General features: G+C 40.4%; 1 protein-coding gene across 2 annotated transcripts in view; it reads right to left on the bottom strand.

Moving 5' to 3' along the window:
* Positions 1-952: 952 nt before the first annotated feature.
* The window catches only part of ARHGAP15 (Rho GTPase activating protein 15), a 320,933-nt gene continuing 300,883 nt past the window's right edge, over positions 953-21,002 (bottom strand). For both annotated transcript variants that reach the window (XM_048309957.1, XM_048309956.1), the window contains one exon: positions 953-2,240. In XM_048309957.1, coding sequence (XP_048165914.1) covers positions 2,057-2,240 — 184 coding nt within the window. In that variant the 3' untranslated portion in view covers positions 953-2,056. The remainder of the gene's footprint in view (positions 2,241-21,002) is intronic.

The raw sequence follows: 21,002 nt of genomic DNA, 5'->3' as shown, positions 1-21,002 counted from the left end.
AGTTGATCTTAAGAGAGATACGGTGCATTTCATAAGCCTTGTCTTGTAAAAACAAGACAAGAGGAGTCTCCATGCTCTGAAGAAAGCCTGAAAGAAGATTAATTAATTAATTAAGAATCTTTTCTTCTGAGTGCAACAGGCTCCAAGTAACAAGTGAACTTTTCATTTCCAGTAATAGCAGAAATTACTTCAATAGCATGATTGTGAGCACCCGTGGGGCCATAATGTGAATGGTCTTTATTAAGGAATAGACTGAACTTCTGACTATCTTTCTTCCAGTCATTTCCACAGGCTATAAACAGCGCCTGGTTTGTTGCTATTAAAAGAGTCTACAGACGATGATGCTGAAAAGCATCACTGTTTAAGTACTCATGGCTTGACATTAACATGAAAAATATTTTCCTGAACATAAAGTGAATTTGGGTTCTCCAGTACATTATAGTTTTGTTCAGAAGTGGTTGCGCTGAATCTTTGTGGTACAAGGGGGATTTTATTTGTTTTTGTGTTTTTCATTTTAATTACTGGTCACTACCTCTCTGTTTTGCTTGATTTTTCAGACATGTGTGAAGTCAGAAAAAACATCTCAGGGCCAGTTTTTGTGTTTTCTTGGTGTTATTTTCTGCCTATGTTAGTACCTGATGAAAGAGCCTGGTCTTAGTTAACGATCAGGCCTCATTATATATTTGCTCCCATAAATGACCGCTCCAAGGAGTGACCTTTCCGGAACAACGTGGAATTTTGCACAACAATGCTGAGTAAAAACTGAAGCAATCCATGATCTGCTGAGGTGATACTGAAGACATATCTCTAATGCACAGCAAACCTATGCATTAATCCTATGTTTTGGGGTCTTTAATTGCTTTAAATATTTGCTTCTGGATCTGTGTTTCACACATCTTATGTACATGGTTTATTTTTCATTTTATGAACAAATCGATAACCAGACAGACTCTTTACCACACTGGATTAGTTTTATTTATTCTCTTTGAACTTGATTAAAAAGCTGTCAAACATAAGTCTACATTTTATCAGCAGAATACTTTTACAAAACAGGGTAGGAGATGTGTATAGCTGGAAACATACATTTCAAAATGAAACAATATTTGATATATTCTAGACAGTTACCCTTTTGTTTATCCATGACAACTGAAACTAACCATCAAATGCATAAATTGATTCAAGTCTAGCCAAGTAATCCTAAGGGCATATGAAAAGGCTTTTTTTTAAAGTTCTTTCTAGATGAATTTAATGTAGTTCACCAATAAAGCATCCTCAGGAGCACAATACAAATGCTACAGAACATGAGATAGCTGGGGAAAGCGGGCAGATGTACAGTGTGATGAAGAATCAAAATGGATGTTACATTAAAATGAGCAGTCATGCAATGTCTTCATTTCATGTACTGCGTTTAAGTAAAAATGCCAAAGTTCCAATTCCATTTTTAATTTCTTTTAGGCACTGTTATGCAAATAGTGACATTCTCATTTTGTTTGTGTTTGTTTATTTTATTTGTTTAAAAGCATTAAATGCAATTTTTTTTGTTTTTTCAGCTCTTGGGGTAGACAAATTGATTGTTCATCATGTCTTTAATTTTCAATGTATATCAAGGAGAAAGGTAAATTATACTCAGATTAGCTATGAATGATCTCATATCGCTGCTTTAATTCATTGCTTTTAATATACATATTTTAATCCGTTTTCCACAAACGTCCTCAATTATTATCTGTCTTTCTGTGCCATTGCATATGTTGGTAAACAGCATTTTCTATGGTCTAGGGCCATATGCTGTATGCTCAGCTTGCAGAAAAAGTGACACTTGGAGTGCTAGCATAATGAAACTCTCAAAGGGTTAATGCAGAATACATATAGGCAAATGTTGACAATATTTTTTATTCCAATGTTTGAAAATTAGACACAAAATCATCATTAAGTTTGCACAAAATGAGGCATCTGTCACTTGAAAGAAAAAGAAATATTTCAGAAATATGTTTACAGAAATGTAAAAATATTAGACATCAAGACAGATGTGAACGTTTTCAATAACAGGCCCTGTCTGTCAGTCTTCCTCTGAGCCGAAGATCTTGCTGTACTCACTCAGCATAAGTTCAACTATCTGATTTTGGTACAGCATGTGGACTGCCATGTTCCCTGTCTCCTTTTCAGGTCTAAGGAGTGTTGGTCCAAACACAATTCCTAAGCTTTGTGTTGACATAAGATTCACGGATTCTTTGGCTGCTATCCTGTTGACAAAAGGGAAGAACTGGTTAAAAAAGAAGGGTGTCAGAGCAGTCACTCTTGCTCTTGAAGCACTTTTTAACTGTTTCTCCTGGTCGGGGTGTTTGTTTGGTTAACTTATCAAAAAGAAAGAAAACAGGGAGGCAAGAGAAATTTCTGCCAGTGTGACAAACAAGGGAAGGAGGGTTTTTGTAGTGCCAGGGAAAAGATTCCCTGCTTCCTTTAACATGGTCACCAGCACTGAAAGAGTTGTGAAACCAAAAAAAGGCCCTTAACATAGAGCTCATATGAAACACATTCCTTCTGCTAATTTAAATCCAATAAAGTGAGTATGGTCTGCAATGGATTGTGAAATTTATGTAACTATAGACTTTTGCATGCCTTTTCCTGACACAAAGTTTCTTGAAAGACACAGAGACCACATACCTTAATGAGATGACTTAGAAAATAATGGTAAGGATTATAACCTTTGATATCTTTATTACCCACAAAATTACAAGAGAAGGACTATTATTATTAAAAGTTGATCTTGTGTCTATATTAAGACTTAATATTCCTGTGGAAAGGGCATTAAGAAAAGAGAAGTCAGGTCTAAGAACAGTACAGGTTTAATGGATGGAGTTTAGGTAGGAAGTTTGGCATAAATCTCTGCGGTGGTGAGTACAGACTAAGTAGAAATCCATTTCCCTCAACCCTCCAGAATATATTATGTATCCCAGGGTTGCAAAGACGAGTAAATGAAGACACATATTTTATAAATAAATTGCACAGCTCTACCAAGGTATACAAACTAAATGCAACTTTATTATGTAAATGTTTGAATTTATGGATGCTTCCTTAACCTGCTAGTTTTAACTTAAGCATTCCAAGTGGATTGTTGAAGCCAAGTTCTGCTTTTCCCCCTCCTCTGCCATTGTCGCTCATTTACCTTTTTAAAATCCAGACAGCAATTTAAAAGCCATCAGAGCTGTCTCTGTTTTCCCATACCTGTTGCTGAATTTACAACAAGCCACACTATAAGGGAAAGAAACTTTGTGAGACCTAATGGCTTCAGGCACTTAAAAAAGTGTTCCTTTCATGTTAGTGGGTGGGTCACACAGCAAAAAGCATCTCTTGTGGATTTGTGCCAATCATGTCATTTACCACATTCCTGGAGCATCAACACTCGTGGTTTTTTCCCCATATATAAATAGGAAGAATTACTTCGTTCTGCCTCATGCTAGTAACCGTGGTGTCCATTGCACAAAACACTCTCCATATGGCACTAATCAGATTGGCTTAACTATTAGTTTCTTAAAATATAACATCTTCATTAAATTTTTTAAAAATTAATTATCTTTCGTCTGTGGTAATATTAATATATTATCTCTTCTCTTAGGAGTTCAGAAAGTCTCAAAAGTTAGTAGCAGTTTTGTTGACAAGTGACTGTGTGGGCTTCTGATGGATGTCACACATCTTTATCACAATTAAAAATGTTACAGAGGTGACGAGATTGTTTTGCTTAATGCCACTTCTGCAGAGGCATGTGCAGCAAGCTTGGGACCTTTCCAGGAGAGAGACTTGATTTCTGTTGAGCTTGTTATGTGGTAAAAGTTGGAAACTTCATAAAGTATTTGCAGATGACATCAGCAGGAGTAGAGGTGCGTGTTCACTGGGGAGGAAATTCAGCAGCTTTGTCCTGGGTAACGTTAGAGATGATCAATTTAGCAGCATCAGCCATGGCTTTGCAATAAGAGGGTGTTGATAATGGGCAGCATTGATGGAGCTGGAGGAGAAGCCCCTTGCAGGGAGGGAGAAGGAGGTAATGGACCATGGATGAGCAGAATCAGGGTGAAGAAACGTGGCAACAGAGCTCAGTTTACTGAAGGGATGGGGGGGGGGGGAATGCTTTCCTTTCTCTGTAAAATGTGGAGCAAGATGTTGAAATCCCTTGTTCCTGATGTAGGCACTGAAAATGGAAGATGCGTGGCCAACCACTCTGCCCTTGCTTGCTGTTTTTCTGAAGGAGAATAATTTCCCTGGTTTATCCTGGAGATTCCATCCTTCTCATGACATCCTGGCAAGGTCCAGGCATGAGAACAATCAGGAGGTGGGGGTAAGGCATGAGGCAATGGAGGATGTACGTGGTGTGTGTTGGTGATGGAGAGGAACTGACTGTGGTTCATCGATGTGTAATGTGGCACTAAGAACATTCGTGTAAATTTCGGGGCCTTGAGCTTAATGCTAGAATCTGCAGTATTGTATCGAGAATATATCTTGAAAATTCTTGATATATTCATGCAGTTTCACTTGTTTTCACCATAATAACAACAAAACATAAATCAAGCAAACTTGGAAGCATGGAAAGTCTGAATAGCTAAATAATATGCAGTAAAACACAGCTACTGGAGAGGTAGAAGGAAGGAATTCAATCCACCCTGAATAGAATAATTATAAGTTTTGGACTTTATGTCTTTTTGGATTAAAAATATTTACCAAAGAAATTCTATAACTGATATTTTTATCATCTGTCCACAAAAGAAGAAGTCAAAGCAAATCACAAATATGCACACTTAATGCTATTGCTATAGCTACTAAGTAAAACTGAGTTGTTAAAAGAGAAAATCCTGAAAAAATGGGCAAGAATTCTTTTTTTGGCAAGAAAAAGAGCAGAAAGAGTGATACACCATTTTCAACATAAAGAGTGAAAGGAAATGCCAGAGGTACTTTTTGTCAAGCCCAAATGAGAGGAGCAATGTTCCATCAATTTAAGGTTATTTTAGAAACAATCTATAATCCAGTGCCACAGATGTTGGAACCATATCAAGAAACTGTTGGGTGCTATGCTGCACAAGATTTTTTTTTTTTTTTCTCCAAAATAACTGAGCTTCAGAAATGGCTTCAGTCCTTAAAGATCACAAGTCAGGGGATACACAGAAAATACAGTTCTCATTATTAATAGTAATGAAATTAATGATGTATTAAAACAGCAGAAGTGTCTGATAGGAGGGCTGTAGTGTCAATGGCAGATATATAAGGAAAAATACTTGGAATTTATGCTTTGGCTGTTGCCAAGGCAACTGCAAGCTGAAAAATGTGTGACAGAGAGCAGGGCAAGTCTACAGCTAAGAGGGTCATTGTATGGTGAGTTGGCTCTCTAGTTCCATTAAACCTACACTTTTCAAACTCCCTAAATAAAATCATTATTAATTTTGACATTTGGAAAATACACTGGATTACTGCTCTAAACACAGTAGGTGTTAGGAAATGTTCTTCATCCATTTTTACTTCACAGTAACTGCTGAGGAGGAGAAAGAGTTTCTACAGTGACTCGGACTCCTCAACATCTTAATATTCCTACTGCAGATAAAAAATTGGAGAATTCAGTGTACTAAGGGAGGAAATCCCCATTGGAAAGGACACTGTCTTACTGTAGGCTGGACAGTGTTGGAGGGTAGAGCCAGCTGCTTTGAGAACTGCTCACTTTTGCTTTCTTATCCTTTTCCAGCCTAGGAGGATTTAATTTTGCTCAATGTCAGGGGCATTTCTACCCTTAGGAGAACTGGTTTTCACCCTGCCTGATATTCTTTCACTGTTTTAAATTATATTTAAGGGTAACTTTTCAACAGGACAATCCTGCTACTCTTCCATGAACTGGAAATACAGACTATGACTAAAGGACAACACATTACAAAATGAGGTGGTGAGAAGAGTAAGAAGGCGTAACTTGGTATGAGGTTACGGGCCAGAATGGCAGGTGTGGGAAATGCCATCCCCTGAATTCAGTGTAAGACCAAGGGATAAAAGTAGGTTTTGATCTTATCAGAATCCTATCCTCCAGTAATGCACAATATTTGTGTTCACTAGGGAAGTCTCTGCCACTAAAGACAGAAACCAAGACCTACACGGGGTCCAAAAGAGAGTGAAGATTAATAGGAATGAAGAAAACTCCCCCAAAAGGATTTAAAATGCTGTATTGCTGGCATCTCTCCTCTTGGTATAGGAACTAACCGTACAGAATTAGCAGTCAGCCCCCTCTGAAGGGGGCATTCCATGGCAGTCCATTTGGGTGGGTTGTCTACCTTTGCTGAACTGTGCTGGTGAGCACTGTCATAGCCAGAGCTGCTCATCCCCATGGATGACGGGACTGATTTGAGATGTAACTTCCTGTGCACTGCCTTAATAGGTCAAAGTGTGTGCATCCCATCGATTCACTTTGCCAATAATTATCCTCAAATTTGCCAATGTCTCTCTCCTATCTATACTCAGGCATATGCAAATGTAATGTTGTAGCTTAAGGACTTGGCCCTGGGAAGGGCTCAGCTGCCTTCAGCTGTCCCCAACAATAATTCTGTTAACAGGCCTCTTCACTGCACTGGTACAGGCCAGTTTTTATGCAGCAGCTTTCTGACTTTTGGTATTGCAGAGCTCCCAATCAATTTGAACGCATTAAAATTTGTCTCTTATGATGAACAACTTCCAGCTCAACATTTTATGCTCCTCTCCTTCCCAAATGCTTGTTCACAGGAGTTAAAAAATAACAGGTATTACATACTTTGCTTTAGTGACAAGACATTTGGGAAGGAATCATCCAACCTTGAAATAAAATCTTTATTGAAAGCAATTCTACATCCATGCCAGTCAGATACATTGTGTGATCAGAGGAGGTGTCCCAGGGGAAAGCTCAGTGCTGTAGACAGGGTTGATTACTTGGACCTCCTGTCAGTTCTTAACTCATTGACAGTGGCTGAGACATTCAGTACAACTTTGTTTTCTTTATTTGGAAGTAAAGTTAATATACTTACCTTAACTGTGCCAAATGTACTGGAAAATAACCTGGTAATAAAACGTACTGTCCTAGGAAGTGATAATGTCTGTGTGTGTATAAGCACATTTTCGCAGGGCTTTTGCAGATGGGTTTTTCAGTGTTAGGAAGGAACCACAGCTACAACATGATGCACAGATAACCTAAACTATCAGTTTTTTTCTCAACATATTTCCTTTTCATTTAAGGCCTATTACACACTTTCCTGAGATACAACATATCACAGCAACGTCATATTCTGTCGTCAATTTATTTCAGTTCAGCTGCAGTCATTGCTTTTTGGGAAGAACTTGAGTGGATTTTGATACTAAAGAGTCAAGTGAACTGCAGCTTTGAGAGTCCCCTTAAAGCATAAACAAAACCAGAGGTCCCATAACAGATCAAAACCTTGCAGAGGTATCCATATGCAGCTAGATACACCAGCTTAGGAGAGAAACCAAAATACCCCCATTCCGGAGGAAGAGTGCAGGGCCTGTGCATTACTGTGCATTAACTGAGAAACTTATGGAGGTAACTGGTGGTAAGGGAGCCCCTGATGCCACAAACTCTATTTGTGTAAACAGTTCAATTCCTTGCACTGCTACATAGATAAATTTAAAATTTAGCATTAAATTCAGATTCATGATATTTCATGAATGCAGACTAAACCTCATTATTATCTATGTCCTGGCTTTATGGGTGATTTTCTCAGGTGCAGTACAGTGGTATTCACCAGCTGATGAAGCCAAGCAAATGCAAACATCATCAGTGGAGTCCTCAGCTTGTGAGATCTGTGATGGGAACAGGGAGTTTGGTGTGTATGGAACTGTGACCTGAGGCTTCTGCTTATAGAGGAGCTCCAAAACACTACAATGCCTCTCCTTTTCCAAATGGGCCATGTAGTTTCCTCTGCAACAAATAAGCACAATTCGGGGGTCACAGAGCACTAATACAGTTTTAAGCTGCTTGTATCTATCTGGCTGTGTAAAACATGAAGGTATTTTAAATCCCTGTTTGTTCTGTAGGTAGGATTTGAAACAATAGCTAGGCTGGTAATAGAGAAACCAGGTCATGGCGTATGATATGTTACAAGAGGGGTCAGAAATAGTTCAGACATACTTAAGAGCTTGCTTTTGCTGAAAATAGCCTCAATGGCTCCTGGCCTACAGAAACTCCATAGGCTTCCTGTGCTCTGCAGCTGTGGGTTTGTGTTACAGCTCTTTGGGAAAAATCCCTTCTCTTCAGTCGCTCTGGGATACAAGAACGAGCACTTGATGCTGTCTTCCTCCACAGACTAGCCTTTAAATGTGACCATTGGGTGGCTATATATAGTACCTGGACAGCTGACAGGGACCCGGCGGAGAATGGGCTTCCTCAGGGGATCCCCCGCGTATCTAACAGCACGAGCCCTTCCCTGGATGAACTGCCTTGGAGCCTGGCCCTAAATGAAAATAATAACTAAACTAACTCCGAACATTGCTTCACAGTTGGCTGAATAGACTGTGAAAAGCTGAAGAAAGGCATTTATTCTGGCTTAGCCTGGTTTAATATGAGAGAAGTTAAAATCTCCTCAGCACTGGGTGAACTTTGCTCCCCATAGGATGATCCTGCAGAAGAGCATGTGGGCTCTTGACTTTGCACACATGTCACCTCACAGAGTGCCTGTCTTGTGGAGAAAGACTTTATCTCCTGGGTGGCAGAAGACAGCATGTAAAAACACATTCTGATATCTAAAGATACTGCAGCCTCTACAGGGGCTTCGTTCAGGAAAGTGCTTAGAAGTCCTGCTTGTTCTTCTGCACAAGGGGAGGTGCTCCTGCTCCACTGAGGAGCTCTGAGAGGGGTAACAGTTTATCTGCACTTCTGCCTTGGCATTGTTTGTTTTTCTTGACATCTCCTGAGTCATAAAAGCTTCAAAGGCAGGAGCAGCACACTGGTGCAGGGACAATAAGGGCAGGAGCTCATCACCACATTGTGGCTCCACCCTGGTGTGGGCAAAGGCTCAGGTCCCACTCCCCCAAGCCAAATTATATCAAAGACATGGATTCAAAGTCTTTCCATAAAATCTGGCAGGTCTCCCCTTTGGAAAACTGATCTAACTGGGTGACCTGCTGCGTTCTTCCATTTACTGACAGCCAGCATTCTGTCCTCCCAGTTTGGCTTGGGTTTTAATTTTTCATGTGTGAATGCAAACTGGTTCTGACTGGTGCTCTTAAGAGGACAGAACTGGCTAGTCTGTGTTGCTGTTGTGCCTGCAGTTTGGGCACAGCCACTTGGTAGGAGTCAGTTGAAGGGCATGAACTTCCTCAAGGAGCATCCTGGACTCCTCTGGCTGCAGCTCTGTGCACAAGGCATTCATTTTTGCCTGCTTTAGCAGCAAATATAGCCAAACAAGAGCAAGCCCCTGCTAAAAAGCCACATGGGCACTGGGAGCACAAGCCTCAGAGAGCAAAACCCCCCGTGACAGATGCTGGGCAGATGCTGATGCACTTCTTTGAGGTGTTTGGATAGTAGAGTGATAAAGGCAGTGTGAAACTACATAGAATAATATATGTTCAGGCAGAGGTATACCACCTTAATGCCTTAAATGTATTTTTGGCTGGTGGTGTAACTTCTGCTGTGCTTGATTTTTTTTTTTTTAATTTATTTTTAATTCTATTTCTGGTATATTTTTTCTTCAGAACAACTAGCTTATTGTAAAGACCAACCTGTCATAGTCCTGGATTTGTATGCTTTTGTGGCCTGTGTGGTTCAGAAAACAACAGATAGTTTTAAATAAATAAAGCTTTAACTTTTTAAATTGCTTAAATATTTTTGTTCAAGAATGCCCAAAGCTAAATTTTCTTGTAACATTAAAAATAAAAAGCAGTTAGTAACAATCTCACTTAAATCACGAATTGTAAATATAGAACCTTTATCATCAGCACAGCACATCCAAAAATGTCTTTGTAAAATAAATCAAATTATATGAGTTAATTGATTCCAGGCAACATCAGCAACTGCAGGTGGAAACTGAATAACAGGATGTTTATTAATGAGGGACTATTAATCAAAATTGACAATATCAATTCCTGTTTCTTTTATTTGAATTCTACCTGCAAAATCCATGAACATACTCACTGGATTTTAAAATAAAAATGTAAAAGTAAAGAAAATGCTGACACTTGGGATTTTAGCTTTAGATGTAGGGCTATTTGTTTAAACAGCGAAAGGATATCCTAAATCCAATTTGACAGGCAATGCCAAAGATGCCAGTGGTAATTAATTAGCACTTAATTTAGACCACAGAACAACAGGATATGGAATTGGTGCTCAGTGCCATTTCCCCTTAGGCTTCATCTCATGAGGGTCAGGAGTATGGCTGTTGCATTGAAGGTCAGTAAATAAATTGGGGGAACACATTGACACTGGACTTTTCATGATAGATATCCTTCACCCTTATTGCTGCCTCTGGCTATGGCTGATGAAAAAAGGACTGCAATTGTTCTGTGAAGAATGCTCTGGTGCCCAGGCTCGAGTGGAGCAAGGTGGTGCCTGAGCTCCCAAGTCCGACAGCCACCCTGCCGGCAGAGAAATGCCCCAACTCTGCGCCTGGGCTGGAAATAAACTCCTGACTGTAGTGCAGAAAGCTTGAGGAACTCTGACAGGCGAGAAAATTCACTTAGAAGCAGCCCTTAAGTTTGCTAGATTTGTGAGCTTAGCTTTAGATTAAGCATAATTAAAATCGAGGGAAGATTTTAAAGTGAGGTTAGAAACTAGGTCAGCAAGGGAAAAAACACATTTCCTTATTATCCTTGTCTTTGTCTTAATAATATTTGGTACTCTTCCATAGAGCTAAAGGCTCTTAATAAAGGTGGATTAATGTTATTAACAGCATTGTTTTCTGATGGGGACACTGAGGCTTTGATGTGCTTAATGATGGACAAACAGAAAGTACGTGGCAAAAAAGCAGAGCCACTAGTTCTGGTTTGTAACTCAGTGAGAGGAGCCACTCTGTGCGGCACACCCAAAGCAGGCGGGATATGGAAAGCACACAGGAGACCCTTCTTCCCAGAGGCACATCAAGGTTCATATTTACTGGTATGAAAGGTAGAAAGATGATGAGACTGTATCACGATTTAATCCTCCTGCTCCCAGTAAAATTAGTGCATCTGTCAGACACTTCTACACTCCCTCTTCCAGTAATCTCCACCTGTCCTTCAAAAGAGGGCCTCAGGTGGAAGATGTCAGCACTGCCACTGGTATTCAGTGATGTTACAACTTTCTGAAATCACTTCTCACAAACTGCACACTACTGTGCCTATGTAGTCCAGTTCCCCATGTCCCACAGGGTGCTGAACAACGGGAGCTTCAGCATTTACAGCAGGGTGGCTCTTGTTGCACATCCCAGCGTTACTCCACTAGCACAGTTTTATCCCCTTGGTCCCCTGAAGTGCTGTCTGCATTGCTACATCATGAAAACACTGAGTTAGACAGCAGTCTCTGCTCAGAAAATGTATTTGGAAGCCCCAGGTTAAGAGTTATTTTAACTTTCACTTCATCACACCCTTTGCAGCATCTCTCTCTGGGCAGCGAGTGAAATTTTGATTGCTCTGAAAGTCACTGACAAAAATCCCAGCAACTGGAAGCCACAACTGAGTCAGAATTTCACCTTATATGAGCTTAACTTTTCTCATTTTGGATGATATCTACTTTTACTAAGTGGAATTACTGCTGTTGACTATGTTCAATCTATAACCTCTTGCAGCCTTCAATTACAGCCTTTTTGTGCTATAATCCAGTTGACAGCAAATAACTCAGCCCTGGATATGACAGGTTTACTTTCTGACTTAGAGCCCAGAAGGGGCAATTGACTGGAATTTCAGCCTGGGATGTTGAGCCGTAGACAACCTGCTCAGAAATTCATCTTTACTTCTGAGTCTAGAGCAGCCCATGAAAAACACAGTTTCACTAACAACGCATTGGTTTTGTCCAGTGTCATGAATTAGTTATTCAGTTCTGTGAGGAAACCAGTAACTTTTGACTTAGAAATCAGAGAATGTGGCAGAGAATTCCACAAAAGTAAGGGAACAAACTCTCACCAAAGTTTTCCTTTTCTGTGAATTTTTATATCATAGAATCACTGAATCATTTAGTTTGGAAAAGACCTTTAAAAATATCAAATCAAACTATTGTAATTACTTCATAAATTATTTTGTTTCAAGTCTTTTTCAAATAATGAATAAAATTCAAATGTTGGCCTATTAACTGTTCCCAACACAACATCTCCGTTTTTTGTATCCCATATTATCACCATCTTGTTGTTTAAAATGAAAGTCTTTTTGCAGCGATCTACCCAACAGAGAAGATTTTATATGGGACCTGACCTCAACCAGGATTCCTCCTCTTCCAGGCTCAGTTCTGAGCTCTCCACAAGCTGCGACTGCAATATACATGCACTGCATTTGTATCAGATTTGAAAGATGCTTTAACATGCCTCCCAGCACCACGATTGTTTCAGCCCTGATACTGAGCACGAGTAGGATGAACGCAGCTCTTAAACGCACTAGTGAGTATGTGCCACGAGTCTTTGATTTCTTTAAACTTATTTACATTTTACTCGCCCTTGAGCAATGAATTTACTACGTCAGCATTGTCTTTTCTACTTACACTTTGTCTGTCTTGTCCACTCACCTTAGCTTGATGTTTATTTTTTTGTGCATGCGTTTAGTCTGCTGCACTAAATGCAGGGACTGCCTGGAGTAGAGGATTTTCCATATATTGTGTATTTCTAAGAAGCACCTTTTGTAGTACTGCAAGTTCTGCAATATTTCCTGGCTTTAAATTAGCTTTGAATTTTCTCATTAGTTCCTTTAAAGTCAAATGCCCATTCACACATGTACTGGTCTCAGATGACTCTGGTCTAACTGCCTTAGATACTTTACAAAGTCTTTATTCTCTACACAGTCAGCCCTACCTCTCTCAGTAGTTGTATTTCTTTCATCTTTGAAGCTTCAAGTGACCAGATTTGCCGATATCTGCTTCTGTCTGACCCTGATCAAAATCCACAGTTAAAAAAACTGGTGAGAGAACATACACGACTCTCTTAGACCTCCTAACCCAAACCATGCTTGACAGAGATTGAAGGATTTAGGAACAACAGGGACAATCTTGCTGTTGATATCAAGGCCTGCTTATCAGTCTTGGGGCAACTCACACAGGACACTTCTCTGTAGGTGCTGCCCCTCCAGCAGAAAATGTCTGACCTGGAGTGAATGGTTGTAAATGGATTTACAAGCTTAGAAAGTGCCTCTCTAGCAAGCACATATTGTAGTTTGAGGATGCAGAGCAGGATAAACGTAATTTAATAGGAGAAGTAAAGGAAAGCTCCTACTATGTAACCTGGAAAGGTGAAGCAGCTCCTCACCATAGTGCCCAGGTGAGACCCAAAATGTGTTCAACAAGACCTGAAATTTGCTCTGTGATAGCAGCTCAGGGTTGACTCTGAGTCCAGAGCAGCTGCAGTGACTTCCATGGGGTAGATGTTCCGAAGGAATGAAAACTCCTTCTTCTGATGACACTTTTCTGAGACTCTTATCCAGACATGGAAACAATCTGGGTTGTCTGAGGTGGTTAAAGTTGCCTGCTACTACTGCTGCCACAGCCCTGTGGAAATCCTCTCTGGATTGAGAGTTTGAACAAGGCAAACTGATGTTCCCAGTAAACTTTACTTACTGGAAAGCTTCCATATGCTACAGGGCTGTCCCATATGCCCTACCCTGCTAGTGTATGGTGACTGCTGATGGTGTTTGGTGAAGGCCTGCACTTGGCAGTGCGGATGGCAATGATCTGGGAGGTGAGAACAGTTTCCAGATGGATGAAGTGCTATCCTGAGGTGGTCTGGGGAGCCTGAGTCTAGTGCTGACACAGAGAACATGGTGCAAAAAGTTTGTGCTTTTCCCATGAAGGTGCTAGGACAGCTACAGAAGGAGCTGTAAAAATTACAGAACTTTTCTGAATTCCTTTTTCTTGGCTCATCTCCATGGCAAGGGGTCTTCTTTTGGAAGGCCACAGCAAAGCTCTGGAGAGGATGTGGCAGTGCTGTCTAATGTCAGGGCTGAGGTGGGTGTAGAAGCCTCAGCTTAGAGGAGGTAACTGGTTGCATCTTGTGGACCAGGGGAGGAGGCAAGTTGGCTGGAGAGAGCTGCTTCACAGATTTATGGTTTTACATAGCACCATAATGCGTAATGTACGAAAAGATAAATATTTTCCATTCAGCAACATCTTGCTGTATTTTCATCTAACTCTATAATTTTAATTATAAAGTGAACATAACCTGTATCAAATTATGATTTTTTTTAACATATTGAATGAGGACAAGAAAAATAAATACCAGATTTTATACTGTACAGGCACATGAAGGTATAGTAAAAAAATCTGGTTTCCTTGACCACATTGTCATAATATGCATATATAACTGCTTATTGAATCCAGGCTGTGTAGACAACAGAGAGAACACTGGCTCCATACCATCACAATGCATGCCCACAACAAAGAGGAGGAAAGAACAGGCTCTTTCATTGTGTGTTTCTAAGTATTGCCAACATAAGGGCTGAAAACTACCTCTGTCTGAAGTGTATCTATACACCCATGCATAAGTTATTAACTGGGCTCCCTCAGCACAGTTGCTGAAAATATTAATATATTCAAATGATATTCTAGCTACTGAAAAAACAGTAGATCAGACAAATGTATTAAAATCTCTTCAGACAAAAGGAGTCATGTTATTTATAAAGTTCCTCTCCCCCCCTCCTTACTGGAACACAAACCTTCATTGTATAGAGTACACAAGAATGCAAGATGATCCTTAGATGTCAAAATGTGGCTTAAAGTTTGAATGTAATCATAAAACAGTGACTCCAATGCTCGCCATAAACAAATTGTCACTGGCATTATGTAACTTGGACTATTCACAAAGTATAAAAGACGGGAAGAATAAAAGGTGGCTGCCAAACACTATGGGCCAAATCCGAAGGTTGTGCCAAATTGCACCAGTGGGCTGGGAACTGCAAACCCAGCGTGGAATTCGGATTTACACTCCTCGGTTCCTGGGCTGCTTAGAGTGAGATTAAGGCTATTTTTTATTCAGTTTGTCAGTAAGGCGGCAAAGCAGCAACCAGTGGCTTCTGCAGCCCCCCTGTTGCTCTTAGTGGGAGATGGGAAAGTGGGATAAAAGTTTCCTAATTGCCACAGGACCCGTTTTTGTACAGAAAGGATTTCTGGGCTGCAAGCAGGCACAGTCAGCCACCAGCAATGCAGCCTGGAAAGGGAAATATCGCTCTCAAATCTGGTGGTCTTAAATTTTTCATGTTAATGTTCTGTAGGGTGCTGCCTCTTTGGTCTGAGACCCTGCCCTCCGCCTGGACTCCTCTGGAAAACTGATTAATGAGGGAAGACCATTCACCAAGGCAGAAGGTCTTGTTAGTGAACAACAACCAATCATTCATGGATATTTTCCTTCAGTCCAGGCTTTAGAAGTAAAGTGTATCTGATAATACATACACGCACTGTGCAGAGTAAATTGCAGCTAATGGTTTTGTTAATGCCCCTTATAAGGGACAACAACCAAACTAGGTGGTTGCCCACTCCCCCTTTTCCCCTACCCCTCCTTTAAAAAGTAAAATGACATTTTTTCCCCAGCCTGAAATAATTGCTGAAGCAGAGATACTGGTTTAACTTATTATGAATTATTAGTGGAAAAGTGGGTCTCAGAAGTATGTTACATCTGAAATATTTTTCGTCACTTGAACATGTGCCGTCCAGAACTGGCCCTGTTCTACCAGGCACTGGGAACAAACACTTCGCATTCACAGATGCTCCTAATTTGGTGTGGTTTGGAGTGTAATTTAGATCAAACGTATCCATGTAAATGAGTCAGGGTTTCTTAATTAGGTGCCTCTAAAGAAAAAACTTGGACCACATCAGTAGGTGTGGGTGTGGTGCCCACAGTACTGGAATCTTTCTATAGATGAAGCTCAGTTTTGTTCAGGCATACTGTAGGTTTTTCTTTCCTTTTTTTTTTTTTCTTTTTTTTTTTTTTCTAAAGCACAATAATAAATCTGCAGATGGCATAGACATAAAGACGCTACTTCAGAGGAGCTGTCTAAAACACTGTCTCTTTGGCAAATGCCTTAAAGTAGGTCATTCTGCTATGATTTAGGTTTATATTTCATTGCCAGCTTTTTGTTCCCATTACAAGTAGGGTGCATTCCAGTCCACAGATTTGCTCTTTACTTTTTTTTTTTTCCCCAAATTGGTTTTTATTTACAAGAATTTGTAGATCTTCATAAGAAAATGGCCAATACCCTGTCAGAAGTAGTAATCATGCACTTGACCACAAAAAGAGATGTATGAAGGTGATAACCTGTAAATATTGCAATGTAAAGTACCATTCTCTGGAAGGAAAAATTGTATTGATTCTCTTAACATGGTGATTGAAATGATTGTTGCATCTTTTGCAGTGTGTGAAAAAGGATTTGATCTAATGTCATTCCAGAACCCTCACAGAGCAGGGCCATCAATGGCCCTAGTTGTTCAGGTATTTGCTTTTGCTTTTCATATATTTGCCACTGAAAAGGATATATTTTATAGCTTATTAAAAAAAAAAAAAATCAGGGTCTGTTTTCCCACCAAAGTGCTGGGGATTTACATGCCAAACTCTCACTAGCCTTAATGAATTACCTGCATAAATTCCTTTTCAATCAATAGTAGAATAGATCCTATTGTGTTATATTAATTATTTTGCACAGAGAGCTGACATTTTGGCCTTAAAGCCTTTTTTTGTTTTGTTTTGTCTTGTTTTTTAAGTTCCAATGAATATCTGAGAAACTTCAAGCAAATTATTTATTTCACAACCTTAATTCTGAGAAAAATCACGTATCTTTAGGCACAAAAATGAAAAGCATTGCAATTTACCCTTTGATGACCTGGTCGTGGAAATTTGTGTGTTAGGTCCCAATCTCCCCAAACAGCAAAAGAAAAAAAGATCCGTGGTAATGAATTGAGCAGTCCTAATTCTGGCCAACAAAAAACCATTTCTGCTGGAAGGAACACTAACCCCAAGCAATATTAAGAGGTTACAAAATCACATAAATTAAGTCCACCGGTGATATTTTGCTAAAGCTTATGTGAGTGCAAACCAGAAGCAAGATTCTCACGTGGTCCTGATTAACTGAAGAGTCCTTAGCAGTAACCAGCCCTCCCTGGGATGTGCTGGCCAGATGCACACGTACACCCACAGCACATGGATGAGCCTTCAAAGCCTTGGGGGGCTCGGCTGGGGGACTGGGGAGCAAACAAAGAGTGGAAGTGAGAAGTGTTGGCTGTGTCGTGGTGGGAAAGTGCCTTACCCTCTCCATTCCTCACTTTCTTTATCTACACAACTAGGATAATAAAACTTACTGACCTGAAAAGGAAGTTAGGAGATTTAATTAATGTTTGAAAAGCTTTTTTGAGATTGTTTGATATTGAGTAATGTGGGATGAACAATAGGAGCTCTTGGAAACAGGGCCTCTATCTATCAGGATTTGTGTACTGCACTCAGCACAATGGTGCCGTGCAGCCACAGAGTCAACTGTGTCATAAATATTTAAATTAAAACTATGTTAATTATTTTTATCATTCTGTTATTTGCTGATACACCAGTTCAGTACTTGGTAGCATTGAAGAGTACCGAGTGCAATTATTTGCCTGACTGTTATGAAAATCAGGGTTTATATTTTTAAATACAGTGGTGGAAATAGGAAGTAGATGGAAGCAAGGGGTGAAAATGTGGTTTTAATTACTCATTGTTCTTCTCTTTAAAAGCACTAAGCTGTAAGGTATTCTTTGGGGAAGAACTAAACTTTGTAAACTTTCTTATTCCTCAAAAAGCAGGATTTGGCATGACTGCAAAACACTTGGTAGCAGGTCACCATAACCCCAAAAAGTACAACATCAAAATGCACAAAATGCTTCTGAGAGACTGGGGTTTTTCTGCCTGTCCTGTGCACACTTGTGCCTGGTGCTCATTTTCTTGTGTCCACTAATTTCCAAAGGGTGAGTTTAGTAGACTGTCATGTGCTCAACAGAGAGAAAAAGGGTTTAATTCTTCCCCTTCCCCCAAAATGAGCCCCGGGAATCTGTGGTAAATGGGATGAGTGTTGGCATTGCTCCAGCTCCTTTGTAAAACTCTTCCATAGCTGAAACTGAGAAAAGCACGTGTGCAAAAGCACATCTCAATATATATTTGCCCTTCTCAAGTTAAGAGATGATTAAATGGTTTCATATAAAACTTAAAATGTCAGTCAGGGATACCTGAGTCTTTTATGTAACTGGTCAGTCCACCTACTTACTGCCCTTATGCAAGAGGACGTTTCTCCTCCTCACATTTCCAGTAGCTGCTCCCAAAGCTTGTAGGAGCACAGCTAAACTTTTCTCCCTGCTGCTGTCCTGTGGCTGAAAACCAAAAGCTGCTTATGAGTTGCCTGATTATAAAGAAATGTCTTGATTCAGGAAATAATTTCCACAAATAGTCTTTCTTGTGCCTTCATTTAAAGGCTTCTGCATCTCCCTGAATTTGAGCATTTTTCCTGAGGGAAAACTTAAGGGCTCGTTCCACATTTTGGGTTGTAGGTCTTCCACAGATCCACTGAGGTTTCCCAAATAGAATTTTTTTAAATACTCCTTCCATTCTGGGGATTGTTTTTAGTTTTAAGTAGCTTTAACCTTTACTATTATTTTTTTTTTCTTAACAGAGAACTTGTACGGTTCTTAGTGTAATCTGTTCTTTTGCTGTGTCAGAAAAGGGTTCTCTTGAGCCTACATTTAATACGTGAGCCTGCCCGAAAACTGCTGATATGACACGTAGTTTAGCAAGTGAAAATCACATATGTTTGCTACATCTTTACTCCACCAACTTTGGAGAAAAAAAAAAAAAAAGTTTGCAGACATCCCCTGCTTAGCACTACTACATGCTGTACTTTAACTTCATTTTCTGGTTTTCCCTCGGAATTCTGGGTACTGCTGCTGGACTTGTCATCACATTGTCATTGTGTCCTGGTGTGCAGGCTACTGTGGGCTGCTGGCTTTGCATGGCTTTGCTCATTTTCTTTTTTTTAATAGGTAGAAACAAGTCTGTTTAGCTGTATAGAGTTTGCAAAAACCTTTGCTCTTCAGAACGTAGCTGCCACAAGTTGTGAGGTTTGAGGTGGGGGGACTGTTCCTCCCCCCCGTTTGTCAAGGTTGGATGTTTTTTCCTGTTCACAAACCTACGAACATGGGGGAAGTTTGGTTGGTTTGTCAAAATAGCTGAAGATGAATATCTATGACTTTTGTTAGATAATATATTAATATCAGTGGGTTTGTCTTAGATAAGCAGTTCTACTCTTGATGAGGAGCATATTTCCAGTGAAATCGATGCAAACAATCAGTAAGAATGAAGAATTTGGGCAGAGCAGGAAAGCAATCAGGAAGAAAATCATCATTCTCCCTCTGAAAGGGCAGAAAGCCTGGATGACATCTGAGAATCCCTAGCCATGCTATGTAGAGTATGGGAAAAATGGAGCAAAATAAAGGGAGTTTCTTGGATTCAAAGGTGAATTATAAGGAATCAGCTCCTGCCCGGACAAGGCAGCCAGATAGGGCACATTAACAGATCCACGTGACAAACCAAGAGGCAACTGCAGAGCTCCCCAGACAACCTGCCTGAACTGCCTGCCAAGGAGGCAGATGCTGCTGCTGGAAGAATATCTTCCACAGTTGGGCATCTGGGTTCCGCGCTTTCCACGTAAGGGAGAGGGATGGGAGCGTCGGGCTGGCCCCTGCCTTCCTGTTTAATTATTTCAACATCCCTTTTATAGTTTTGTAAATAACACACATTATCCTGCCTTCGTGCAGGGAAATCAGGAGCAAAGAGAGGGTTTTTCTCTCTAATACATCCCCTTGCAGGGGTGTCCACACGGATGGGTACAGCCAGACTGGAGCTTGGCTGCCCTGTGCTCCAGCCTGGTCAGATGTGACACAGCTCAGGTCTGGGAGTTGCAGAGCTGCCTTGTGGTGGCACGGAGCTCAACCTAATAAGCAGAGCAGGCTGAGATTCATTAATTTAACATTAATAAGCACAGCTTATTAGCTCAGGCACAGTGCTGTATAATGCAGGCACACAGCTTCTGGAGCAGAGCAGCGTCCGCCCTCGCCAGCTCAGAGCGCAGTGCTGAGGACCCAGCCAGGGTGTTCCTCTTCCCTGCTGCATTTTGCATAAGGGAGAAAAGAGAAGTTTTGTGGCCACTGGAGAAGTGGCTGTGCAAATAAAAAATCCCCTCCAGGTTTTTAGATTGTATTGCTGACTTATGCCGAGACTTTAAGTCATTCAAACTTCTCGTGCCTCGGTTTCCCAATGGCTGCGTAACAGCTACCTCAAGGTGCTGTGGTGAAAACAGTTCATAAAATGCTATAAAGAGTGAAATTCTCCCTCTGCCTCACTTGCATTACAGTTGTTTGAGTAAATTACTGGGTACAAATAATGGTTTCTCAGATAGGGATTTGGTTGTGCTTAGCTCATGTTTGTGCAGGGAGTCAAGACAAGGTCTCTGCATCATTTGATGTCCTGTGTGCACCCAAAATATAGGACCAGAAAGGTGCATCAGTTTTATCTGGTACCTGTGATTAGCTCACTTTGTTTGGGAGTAAAAGTCCCATGAGAGTAAGGAAGAGGAAAGAGAAGAGATCTGTGGAACTGGTGTAGGGGACAGCAATACCTAGGCTGTACAAATATTGTCTAATGAGCAAGCAAATATTTCTAAACATGTTCAAGTAGAACAGGCTGTTTTCTGTAGACCTTTATTCAGGAAAATCCCTCCTTAGGTTGGGTTTGTTTCTTTCCTTTGTAAAGTCTATTTGTTTGGTTTTCTCATCTTTGGGAAAAAGCATGAATAGCCTAACAGTAGATGTGCTCAATTATTTTCAG

This window comes from Corvus hawaiiensis, chromosome 7 (assembly GCF_020740725.1).
Source record: "Corvus hawaiiensis isolate bCorHaw1 chromosome 7, bCorHaw1.pri.cur, whole genome shotgun sequence".
Classification (NCBI taxonomy): Eukaryota; Metazoa; Chordata; class Aves; order Passeriformes; family Corvidae; genus Corvus; species Corvus hawaiiensis.
This window is presented reverse-complemented; position numbering and strand designations above follow the sequence as displayed.